The following is a 13243-nucleotide window of genomic DNA, read 5'->3' on the forward strand; positions in this document are numbered from 1 at the left end:
TGAGGAACCTCATCAGAATTGGCTGATGTTAAGAGTGGTGATCCACAGTGGTCAGTGCCAGGGCCGCTGCTAGTTTTAATATACAGACATAATTTAGACAGGAATATAAGTAACAAGCTGGTTAAGTTTGCAGATGATACCAAGACAGGTGGATTAGCAGATAATTTGGAATCCGTTATATCATTACAGAAGGACTTGGATAACATACAGAATTGGGCCGATTTGTGGCAGGTGAAATTTAATGTCAGTAAATGTAAAGTATTACACATAGGAAGTACAAATATTAGGTTTGAATACACAATGGGCGGTCGGAAAATCGAGAGTACACCTTATGAGAAGGATTTAGGAGTCATAGTGGACTCCAAGCTATCAACTTCCAAACAGTGTTCAGAAGCCATTAAGAAGGCAAACAGAATGTTAGGATATATAACACGATGTGTGAAGTCCAAGTCCAAGGAGGTTCTGCTCCACCTTTATAATGCACTGGTGAGGCCTCATCTTGAGTCCTGTGTGCAGTTTTGGTCTCCAGGCTACAATAAGGACATAACAGCACTAGAAAAGGTCCAGAGAAGAGCGACTAGGCTGATTCCAGGGCTACAGGGGTTGAATTATGAGGAAAGATTAAAAGAGCTGAGCCTTTACAGTTTAAGCAAAAGAAGATTAAGTGGTGACATGATTGAAGTGTTTAAAATTATGAAAGGGAATTAGTACAGTGGATCGAGACTTGTATTTTAAAATGAGTTCATATAGATCACCGGGACACAGTTGGAAACTTGTTAAGGGTAAATTACGCACAAACATTAGGAAGTTTTTTTTTACACAAAGAGCGATAGACACTTGGAATAAGCTACCAGGTAGTGTGGTAGACAGTAAGACGTTAGGGACTTTCAAAACTCAACTTGATGTTTTCTTGGAGGAAACAAGTGGATAGGACTGGCGAGCTTTGTTGGGCTGAATGGCCTGTTCTCGTCTAGAGTGTTCTAATCTTCTAATGTTCTAATATCAGTCTTTCTAATTAGTAATACTATTAAATTTATTTTTCTTGTGATTGCTGATAAATAAAAACTGCCTGAAGGGACTGTAAGCCTGCAAATGAGCAAAAAAAAAAATACAAAGACAATTTCCTTCCTCTTGCTCAATTTAAGCTGAAGAAAACAGTAAAAACAAACTTCAGTTCAGTCATCTTACTGCCATTTATACATCAATGCTAAGGGTTTATTGTCTGTCACATAAGAACTCATGAACCACTGGGTCTTGAACCTTGATCTTAATCAAGAGGTTATGCTGTGATACACGTAATTTGATCCACAAATTGGAGGTATCAGCTATCTCAGCCTCGATGTAGATGCCCCAGAGGATGAGTGGGCGTCCCACCCAGGATGGAGGCAAATTCTTTACCTGGCCGGGATGCCATAACAAAAGGGTGGAATAAGTAGGGGCAATGCCCGGCTGGGACGCCTTATGATTCCCATCCTGATTGGGATGCCCAAAGAAGTCAGGAACGAGCAGGGGAGCAATTCATCCCCCACCATTCCAGGTGGCAGTGCCCCTCATGCAGAGTTCCAGTCTGGATGCCCACAGGGCTGCATGGGAGTTGGAGTCTGGAAGTGAAACCCTGTTGGGTTCCCAGGGGCATGGTAGAGGGCACCGCTGGGGGAGGATCTCTCCGGCTTTCTTGTGGTTCAGAAGTGCTTCCAGCTGGCCATGTAACATCACCGGAGCCCACTTTCATAGCTCTTGGAGTCAGAGTGAAAAGGAAGTGGGCAACACTCAACTGGAGGATGAAATTGGCAGTTTATTGTGTTTATCTATTGTATAATTGAGGCTTATTACTGGGAAGATGGGGAAGAGGTCATTTGGAAGAATAAAAGCCTTTATTTTATTTATTTAACATGTGGTTTGGGACTCTCTGGTGGCCTCTTGTGGTCACAGTGGGTTACAAGTCCTTGTCATGGTAAGCGGTGGCATGGCCATGCAATTCAGGACTGGAGGTCTGAGTGTTTCCTAGTTGAAGAATACAAACCATCAGTACTCAAAATTAGTGAATCTTTTCTTGTGTTTCACCTTCATTAATCTCTATATTTTGCTTTAGGGAAGTGGAATTTAGGGTCAGAAGTATAGCTGTGAAGACAAATGTAGAGATATGAAGTCCTAGGAAGGAATATCTACTGTTGATTTCTGCCATTTGTGCTTTTATGAATTTTAGATCTTCAATTTGCCAACTGTAACCACTCTACGCCTGGGGTCTCCAACCTTTTTTCCCCTGACAGCTACTAAAATAAAAATGTCCAAGAGCTACACATGTTTTCTAACGTTTACTCTCATAGCTTATTTCAACCTAAACAAAATGAATAAGCTTGTTTTGCCTGAACATTTACAAAATGTTGGTGTCCACAGCTCACATTTTGCATTAAAACATCAGAAAAAAATATTTAGTTCACCTGCAAGTGCATTTTGTATGTCTGCATGAATTTTCTAGCGTATCTCACACTATTGAATTAAAACATGAATGCTGACAAAACAAAACAATGCAATTCCAAATACACAGATATGACTTATTCATTTGTCATTTTGTCACATGTCACTGTTTCACTTTATTCTCATGTCCAGTTGCATGTGTGATGTGTTTTTTAGTTAGTCAGATGACTGGCACTGCATGGAGTCAACAAGAGAGGCCGGTGTCTGGTGGAGTGGAGCCACTGAGGTTCACTCTTATGGAGTCATTTAAATGTTCGTCTGTCAGTCTTGTTCTGAACTTTGAGTTCATCACATTCATGTAAAATCAGGCAGACTCACAGAAGTATGGAGACCCAAACAAAGCAGACATTTTCAGAGCTGCTTGGTGAAGATTCTTATAGTTATCTGGCTCTGCTAAGCTCCAGAAATGCTGAGAATGCTGTTGAGACTTTAACTGTACATTATTTTGAAGGTTTACTGTTATATAATATATAAAATCCAACATCCGTCTGTCTGTATGTCTGTCCGCTTTTCACGAGTGAACTACTTAACGGATTTAGATTGGTTGAATTTGCTTGAACATTCCGGTTGATTTTGCGACTTCTCTCATTTTGCTATGTATCATAGTTCGCTTGCGGTACCAATTTATTTGGGCGAATCTGAGAAACACGCAGCGGGCCAAGGGGCAGGGCCTTCTTCACTCACTCGCCAGCTTCAGGGCGTGTACCTTAACTCTGCTTTGCTAGCGAACGACAGAGCAATTGAATTCAACTTTGTTTGATATTTAAAATCTAGTGTTACTTAGGTGTTCATGAGTCTGAGTCCGGATATTCTCTTAACTGTATGCCATATTGAAAAGATTGCAATTTTCAGCTTGTGGATCATGATTTTGTGTTAAAAGGGTCACGATATGATTTTTTTGGAAAGCTTGCCAACCCCTAATTTGGTTAATCAAGTTTTCAAATTAAAGTAGGATTCATTAAGCCTTTGGCGAGCTACTTGGAAAGGGGTTGTGAGCTACCGGTATCTCGCAAGCGATGTGTTGAAGACCCCTGGTTTACGCCCTGAATGGTCAGATGAGTAGCCCTTGTGTTAGTCATGGCCTCTTGATCATTCTTATTTAGTTGGAGCTGATACTGTACATTTAATTTAAATAAATGACATTTCCAAAATGCTTGTTGCAATGTCTTTGTGCATTTTTCCATCATATTGCAAGGCTCATAAATAAGCAGTTAAAATAACATAAGTGCTAGTGTCTAAACAATTTGATTTTCACTTTGTTTAGATAAATCAGACAAAACAGTTTAGCATTCAGACAACTGCATTTGTTTTTGTCCTTTTTACTTGTTGCTAAATCATTTTTTACAGGATACACATTTTCTTGCAATGTAGAGTATAGGAAATATACAAGTCTTGGAGGTTTTTTGAGTTGGAATTTAAATCAGAGTAATCAAACTAATGTCAAATTGCCCATTAGAAACAAAAATTGCAACAAAAAAAAGAACATCATCTGTTAAACTGCATGAAAAACGACATACGTTGATTGTTCTGCAAACACAGGAAAGAATACAAATGTGCCTTTCTGTAACTTTACATATTAATTATCTTAACACTTTGGCAAAACGATCACAAATATTAGCATGTTTTAGAGCTCAGCCCTGTTCTTCTAACGCTTACAATATTAGAGGTTTAATGTTCAAATCCTACATGAAATTTATGAAATTCAAAAGTTACACGTCTTCAGCTACTTTTCAATCAACACATTCTGGGCACATCCCCTGAATACATGGAGTGTTTACAAAGAAAAAACTTTATCAAGGATCGGCTCTGAGCCCTTTCCTGTTTGCAATGGTGATGGACACGTTGACAGATGAGGTCAGGCAGGAGTCTCCGTGGACTATGCTTTGCATGGATGACAATGTGGTCTGTAGTGAGAGTAGACAGCAGGTTGAGGTGAACCTGGAGAGGTGGAGGTATAGTGAGAAGGGGAATGAAAGTCAGTACGAGTAAGATGGAGTACATGTGCGTGAATGTGTGGGGAAAGTGGTGGAATGGTGCGACTGCAGAGAGCAGAGGTGGTGAAGGTAGACAAATTTAAATACTTGGGTTCAACAGTTCAAAGCAATGGACAGTGCAGCGGGGAGGTGAAGAAGAAAGTGCAAGCAGGGTAGACTGGGTGGAGGAAAGTGGCATTAGTGATTTGAGCTAGAAGAGTATCTGAAAAGAGTGAAAGGGAGGGTCTAAAATGATAGTGAGACCAGTTATGATGTTGGTTTGGAGATGGTGGCACTGATGAAAAGACAGGAGGCAGAGTTGGAAGTTGAAGATACTACTAATTTTTGCTTGGAGTAATGAGGGTAGACTGGATTCGGAATGAGTATATTAGAGGGACAACACAGGTATGACAGTTTGGTGTCCAAGTGAGAGAGGTTAGATTGAGATGGTCTGGGCATGTGCAGAGGGGGGATGAGCGGTACACTGGGAAAAGAATGATGAGGATGGAACCACCAGGAAAGGAGAAAAGAGGAAGGCCAAAGAGGAGGTTTAGGGATGAGATGAGGGCAGACATGAAGGCAGTCGGTGTGGCAGAAAATAATGTAAAAGACAGAGATAGATGGAGACGGATGATCCACTATGGCGACCTCTAAATGGAAGCAGCCAGAAGAAGGAGAAGAGGAAAAAAACTTTAAGATTGTTAGAAACAAAATGTTAGTGTTAGAAAGTAAAGTCGGGTCAACATGACAACATAGACTATCACCTCAAGGATTAGATGTTCTGAGGTTGAGTCCCCACCTCCCCAAGTCATTGTCTGTTGAAACAGATAAGGTAACATGCTGAAGATAAAGCAGGTTTACAACATGGACGGATGGATAGACATCTAACAAGATTTATTTAGCTAATTTGAAAATACAAGGAACTCAGGTAAGCTTGCTGTTGCTACTCCCAGAGATCCATTGATAAGAAAAGAACCATCTGGTCTACTTTATAACCAAATTGTTTGTTCGAAACTGCATTTGTGAAGCCTTTGAAATTGGAGAAAATGCTGACAAAGGTGAACTGGGCTGGAGGGTTGGAGGTATTCATCACTGGCTTTACAAAGATGCTTTGATATAACTCTGTGCAGACCTGTTTTAAGTACTCCTTTCTAGGATTTTATATTTATGTGTCTGGAAAACGTGACTGGCACAGGCCATTACGGAAGAAAATTTTGTAAAAGTCAGGCGATGAGCTGGCTAAAAAGAGAGCTGGCCACATGAAGACCTGAAGAGCGTTCATCAGAGAAGAGCTGCTTAAGAAGAAACTACAAGAAACTACTAGCACTATCAGGTTGTATGGTTGGCAAGGCCACATTCTGTTTGCTTTTTGTTTATGGCACTAGTTATAATATTATTACTAATTATTTTACCAGTTATTAAGTATTTACAATACTTATAAATTGCATGGGATTACTGCTGTAAAAGGAAGTGGGAAGTATAGAACTGCAGAATCCTCATAGTGTGGTAAGAGTATGGGATTTGGATCAATCTGTCAAGGTCCATATAATGAAGAGTATAAGGGGGAGAACAGGGTCACCCTAGTACCTTGCCCTGACAAAAACATCTGTCAAGAGTTTACATGATCGCCCCATGTCTGTGTGGATTTTCTTCTGGATATTCAGCTTTTTCTTCTGCATCCTCAAAAACATGAGGGTTAGATTAAATGGTGTAAGTGTGAGCAAATGAGCAGCCTCTGTCATGGATTGGTATCATGTTCAGGACTGTTTCCAACTTGTACCTAGTACTCCGGCCCCTGTAAGCCTTATTAGAATTAAGTTAATCATATTAAATGTTAAATCAAAATTCAATCTATAAAACATCCAAATTCTAAACATATCATTGAACTGGAACACAAAAACACACAGACAAGACGGTCCATTTGTAGAAGAACAGCCCCTGGTACATGGAAGTGATAATAAGAAGGAAAGCTGATTGGATATTCAATGTAATATAGCCATGTCTACTTCATGTCAGTGACCTAACTGGCTATTTAAATACTTTTTATCTTGATGAACCCTTCAAGCACACCTCACTCTCTCCTCTGGGTGCTCTTTTACTGCATCACATACCTTGCTGACTGTGTTGTCCTCTTCCTTATCCTTCCCTTCTTCATTCTGACTACCAGTCTGATATGAAAGGTCTTCACTGGTCCGAAATTCAAGGAAGAGGATTGTGGGTGGTAGAAGAATTCCCATTATAACCTGTAAAAGTGAAGCACATTTGCTAATTTCTGATTTGAGGATTATGGGTCACCTGCTATTATTAGTTCCTCCATAGAAGGGCTGAGAAAATGTTTGGTGTTGCTTCCCCTCAGATGAGAAGCCATGATTGTAATCAAGGACTTTTTTATTCCAATAAATTGTATGCAAGATGAGGTCTCAATGGACCTTAATCTGATTCACTAACACAATGTCTGACTTGTATCTCAGAATGGATGAATAGTAACTTTCCCAAGTTAAATAAAGAGAAAAGTGAAATCTTAGTGATTAGCAATAATGGATACAATGAGGCTATTAGAAATAAACTGGATACATTAGGATTAAAAGTCAAGACAGAGGTAAAAAGCTTAGGGGTAATTGTTGACTGTAATCTGAATTTTAAATTGCATATTCATCAGACCACTAGGACAGCATTTTTTCACCTAAGAAACATAAGTAAAGTTAGACCTCTTATATCACTGAAAGATACTGAGAAATTAGTTCACGCATTTGTTTTCAGTCGACTAAATTACTGTAACGCACTCCTCTCAGGACTACCCAAAAAAAGACATAAATCACTTGCAACGAGTGCAGAATGCAGCTGCTAGAATCCTAACTAGGAAAAGAAAATCCGAACACATTTCTCCAGTTTTAATGTCACTAAACTGGTTACCTGTGTCATTCAGGATTGACTTTAAAATTCTGCTTATGGTTTATAAAGCCTTAAATAATCTCGCCCCATCTTATATATTGGAATGTCTGACACCTTATATTCCAAATCGTAACCTTAGATCCTCAAATGAGGGTCCCCTTAGAATTCCAAGAACAAAACTTAAAAGAAGTGGTGAGGCGGCCTTCTGCTGTTATGCACCTAAAATCTGGAATAGCCTGCCAATAGGAATTCGCCAGGCTGATACAGTAGAGCAGTTTAAAACACTGCTGAAAACACATTACTTTAACATGGCCTTTCTATAACTTCAATTTAACTTAATTTAACTTAATCCTGATACTCTGTATGTTCAATTCTTCATAATAACTATTCATGGTGGCTCTAAAATCCGTACTGACCCCTACTCTCTCTTCTGTTTCTTTTTACAGTTTCTTTGTGGTGGTGGCCTGCGCCACCTCCACCTACTCAAAGCTTCATGATGCTCCAACATTGATGGACTAAAAGTCAGAAGTCTACATGATCATCTTCATCAAGTCCTTCCGTGAGAACCCTAAATCCAAAGAGGACCGTTTCATTTATGTTAGGCAGAATGCCCAGAGGGGACTGGTCAGGCGGTCTAATGGTCTGGAATCCCTACAGATTTTATTTTTTCTCCAGCCGTCTGGAGTTTTTTTTTGTTTTTTCTTTCCCCCCTGGCCATTGAACCTTACTCTTATTCGATGTTAATTAATGTTGATTTATTTTGTTTTCTTATTGTGTCTTTTATTTTTCTATTCTTTATTATGTAAAGCACTTTGAGCTACTGTTTGTATGAAAATGTGCTATATACAGTAAATAAATGTTGTTGTTGTAAACAAACTTGCCCATAATCACTAAAGTAAGTACTGTTCTGTTAAGCTGTTTTAATTTTGTTCTCCTCTTTTGGGTGCATTAGTTTAAGACGTGAAAGCACCCATTGCCACCTTCAGTCTGTCTGCTCGCATTAAAGTATAGAGCATGTTGTACAAGTTCTTGAACTTTCAAAAACTTCTATTAAAAAACATTGGTGAATTTTCTAATTTGTAAACCTTAAAACAGAGAAACATTCTGTACAAGCTCAGTTACTAATTAATTTACTCTTTCAACTTTTCCTTAAGAGAGGGGTTATGTCAACTTGTATATTTTCCTCTCTTAAATATCCAATAGGTGCTCTTGACAGCAAACCTAACCCCCAATATAAAATACTGAAACACCAGTTCTCCACTTGTACTTCTTTTAAATATTTTATATTTAAGAAATACATATAATTATCATCGACACTCCAACCAACAACTAACAGTTTAATGCAATTTGTACATCACTTGGGTTTATCAAGCCTAATTGGGCTCAGTTTTTAACTACATTATACTGTAAAATTGAATTTTATTTACTCTACTGATATTCCATTATCACTGTAATTTTTGATTATGACTAATTTTTACAAAACTATTTAATGAAAAAATATGTTATCTCTGCCCTTGATGAACTAAATTAACAAAAAAATTTAAAATACTCAAACCTTTGAAATAGCCAGGTCCCTGAATATACCATAATGTTATGCCTTGCATACTGTATACTATCTAACTTGCTTATATTTTGTTGGTTTTATTTGGAGTTGTGTTGCAGGGTTTCAAAACTTAATAAACAAGACCATGTTATTTCCCTTGTAATAAAGAATCATATTTGCATCAAAAGCTGTGGCATTAGATAAAACACAGAGCAGAAAAAGGCCTACAATACCTTTGCAGTCATAAAATAAGCCACGCAGATGTTTTTCTTGCACAAAAATCTTAAAAGAGTTGGACAGAAATGTGAATACCTCTGTAAATTGTGCTTGCTCTGGTTTGAAAACTGAGTTACGCTAACAAAGTCGCATATTTAACACATTTTGCCTCTCACCTTAAGGCCAGGGTTTTTGCGCATGCGCAGGCATCCCATCCACATATCGGTGAGCAGCATTTGGCTGCAGGTATGTGCAATGAAGTCCCGATGCTTTGCTGCTACTGCTAGCTTGAGACATGTTGAGTTACTCCAGTTCTTCAACTCATACGTGAGAAGCTTCATGGCCACCTGCTCATCATGCTTGTAGGACTGATCCAGCAGTTCATAGGCAAGCTGAGCAAACTCCCTGCAAGAGACAGACCTCCATGAGAGGGTGAAAAGAGGCATGATAATAATAATAGTCTTCTCCTCTAGTTTGCCAAGTTCATCTGCAGTAAAGCAGTAGAGTCTGTGTGTCAGAAAAGCATAAGCCATTAACTGAAGTCAGCACCCTGGCTAAACTTCACTAGCAGGTGAGACTGAGCAAGACAAGCAGAGCAGAACACCCTGGAGTCTGAGAGATCTGTTCTTCAAAAGTGTAGCCTTGTTCTGTATGCAGAGTCCATATATAGCTGTAAATGCCAAGGTGAATTAGTTTGCACTCAATACATACTGCTCAAAAAATTAAGGGAACACTTATTCATTACAGTCTAACACCAAGTCAGTAAAGCATCAGGGCAATCAATCTGTCCAGTTAGGAAGCAAAAGTGATTGTGCTGTCGCAAGAAGGTTTGCTCTGTCTCCCAGCTTAGTTTCAAGAGCATGGAGGAGATACCAAGAGATGGGTTGTTACATGAGGAGAGCTGGACAAGGCTGTAGAAGGGCATCAACCCAGCTTCTTTGCATTAGGAGGTACAGGAGGGGCACTGCCTGAACCCTACAAAATGACCTCTAGCTGGCTACTGGTGTGCATGTTTCTGACCAAACTGTTAGAAACAGACTCCATTTGGGGTGGCATGAGGGCCTGACATTCTTTGGTGAGACTTGTTCTCACAGCCCATCACCATGCAGCTTGATTGGCATTCTCCAGAGAATACCATAATTAGCAGTTCTGTCATTGGTGCCCCGTTCTCTTCACAGATGAGAGCAGGTTCATACTGAGAACACATGACAGACATGACAGAGTCTGGACACACCGTGGTGAACTTTATGCAGCCTGCAGCATCATACAGCATGACCAGTTTGGCGATGGGTCAGTGATGGTATGGGGAAGGCATATCCTTGGAGTGTCACACAGACCTCCACATGCTAAGCAACAGTACCCTGACTGCTGTTAGGTACTGAGATGAAATCCTCAGAGCTCTTGTCAGAACTTACACTGGTGCAGTGAGCCCTGGGTTCCTCCTGGTGCAGGACAATGCCTGGCCTCATGTGGCTAGAGTGTGTAAGCACTTCCTGGATAATGAAAGCATTGATGTAATTGACTGGCCTGCATGTTCTCCAGATATGAATCCAACTGAGTACCACAGGGACATTATGGGCCGGTGCAACCAACACAGCCAAGTAGCTTCCACAGATTCACTAATGCCCTGATCCAGGTCTGGGAGCAGATCCCCCTGGACACTATCTGCCATCTCATCAGGAGCATGCCCAGATGTTGTTAGGAGTGCATACAGACACAAGGAGACCATACACACTACTAAGTCACATTATGAGTTGCCATAAGGAAATTCATTCTAGTTGGATCATCCTGTGATTTCAGTTTTTGACTTTGAATTTCAGTGTGATGTTGAATCCAGCCCTCAATGGATTGTTGATTTTGGATTCCATTGACTGTTATTACATCATTTTGTTCTCAATGAATTACATAGTCTTTCTATATATAAAAATAAATCCTGGAATGGAAAAGCAAGGCGACAATACGTGATCTTCTCGGAAGTTCTTGAAAGACATTTTAAAGACCCGCGAGACAAAAAAGACTGGCCACGGAGCGTCTCGCAGGGACCGTAAACATGAGACTTGGTGCCAAGAGATTGTCCCAGGGCAGTCTCGTGGGGACGTGGAACATAAGATTCTTGCAAGGCACAACCTTCTTATCAAATGAGAGCACAGACAGCCAGAAAAACATTCAGTCATGTAAAGTCACATGGCACACACAGATCCTGTGCTCTCAGCAAAGAAGAAAGAGCAGCACAGACAAAAGAGACCCAAGGCATGATACATATGCAGAAAAAGGTACAGAATATGAAAGCAGTAATAGTCGAAAGTATTGTAGCGTCCCAGCCAAGCTGAAGCCTTTATTGTTTTAAGTGACTGTTAGGTCCGATCGAGGGAGGGCAGAGTGCAGCACGGAAGACTGATAGCTGGGTGCTGATTGATGCGGTAAGGAGGAGGGTTGGAGAGGGTGCTAGAAGGTTGTGTTTGGGGTTACGCAGTCGGCGATTGTTAAAGTAGAACTTTTGTGACACTTTATTACGTCAGTCACTACAGTATCAAAAAAAGATAGCACAGATCGCATTGATGCAAACAAAAGGAAATTAGTTTAAGTCAGAGAATTTCAAAAACGGGATTTAACTCACATGCATTTATTGGTTACTTTGCAAAACAAATTATTAACTGCTGATGATGTGGTTCGTTTTGTCTGTGCTGAAATTCCAAACCGAGAAACCTATCCTGAATTATGGTACAAAGTCATTAAACACGTCCCACAGACCTCATTTAAAAGATTCAGCATATTGGGACACAAACGATTGCAAATATTGTTTTTACAGAAGTTCTGAAATAAAAGTTAAACTAATGAAATAGCAACAATTCAAAGTAAAAAAAAAATGTTACAAGTGTGTATCCGGAAAACCAAACATGGGGGTTGGAGAGCGAAGCGAGCAGGGGGCTAAGTCCCCTAGTACTACTAAGTAAAGATTTACCACTTGAATATTTTGTATATCGAGATCTGAAATGTGATTTAAGTGTTCCCTTAATTTTTTTGAGCAGTGCATACAAGTGTGGCTCCTTTACCAGCCCAAAGCACAAATGAGAAACTCTACAAAGTCATGTCTGAAGTGATTCTCCAGGCATAAACAGAAGTGAAACGTTACACATTGGGCAGATGCAGAAGTCTGCTGGACTTGGTATTGATGTCCAGCTTTATGGGAAGACGCTCTTAAGATTTATACCATACCAAATTTCATTGTGCATCAGATGTGTTGGTAGGCAGCTTTTTTCTGGTTTGCTAGAAGTCCTTGTATTAGTTGTGGTGTATCAAATGTTTCCATTGTAGCTGGACTTCAGAGAGCTCAAGGATCTGGATATGGGAGCCAGCTTCTTCCCAGAGTGCAATGGGAGTGAAGCTGGCTTGTGGCTGTTTCTGTATTTGCACAAAGAAGAAATGCTTGGGAGCAGACATTTAGTTGTGCAAGTGCATGCTTACTTTGAGTTGTTGTCCAGGTCTTGGGAGATGTCATCCACCATCTCACTCTCAGAAGACTCATGGGCCATTGACTTATATAGTTTACACGCAACCAGTGCTTTAGCCATGGCTTCCTCACCACGCTGCCATAGAAAAAGTGCCATCTTCTGCCGTTTCATCAGTACTGCCCACACCAGCAACTCGTGGAAGGGATACTGGAAACGACTGACTTCAGGATCATCTACATCAATGTCGGCTTCTTCCTCTTTTTTCTTTTTCTTTCTCTTGCTCTTTGAAGGTGGCTCATCATCCTATATCAAAAATCAGATAGCAGATTAAAATACAAATTTTAATGAGAATGATACGTTCATATTATGTGACTCGTACTGATAACTGTGCAGGGCACCAATATTCCCACCCCAGTTTCCAGCCTTGTCACAGGTTTTAAATTCAAGTGTCAGGTTGTTTCACCTTGAGCTTCTAAACCTAACAGAAATCCCTACCACACAATCAAGGGAGTTTTTCAAAAGAATCAGGTCACATTTTCACATATTGGGAATGGAGATATTTCAAATGTCTTAGAATTGACGTAAGCAAAAGCTACAAAAAAAGGATGGTTGGAAAAAGTGAGAAAAAATTTAAATAAGGTAAAACAAAAGTCAGTCTGACAGAAATCCTAAAATTGGAGCTAAAAAAA

At 39.9% G+C, this 13243-nt stretch overlaps 1 protein-coding gene across 1 annotated transcript in view; it reads right to left on the reverse strand.

The window, feature by feature from the left end:
- trpm1a (transient receptor potential cation channel, subfamily M, member 1a) overlaps positions 1-13243 on the reverse strand; it is a 131636-nt gene that overhangs the window by 33422 nt on the left and 84971 nt on the right. Inside the window, exons 16-18 of the mRNA XM_039771371.1 lie at positions 12568-12857; positions 9279-9507; positions 6563-6694 (exon numbers count right to left, since the gene is read on the reverse strand). Of these exons, the coding sequence (XP_039627305.1) occupies positions 6563-6694; positions 9279-9507; positions 12568-12857 (651 nt within the window). The remainder of the gene's footprint in view (positions 1-6562; positions 6695-9278; positions 9508-12567; positions 12858-13243) is intronic.

Source organism: Polypterus senegalus, chromosome 12, assembly GCF_016835505.1.
Source record: "Polypterus senegalus isolate Bchr_013 chromosome 12, ASM1683550v1, whole genome shotgun sequence".
Taxonomy (NCBI): domain Eukaryota; kingdom Metazoa; phylum Chordata; class Cladistia; order Polypteriformes; family Polypteridae; genus Polypterus; species Polypterus senegalus.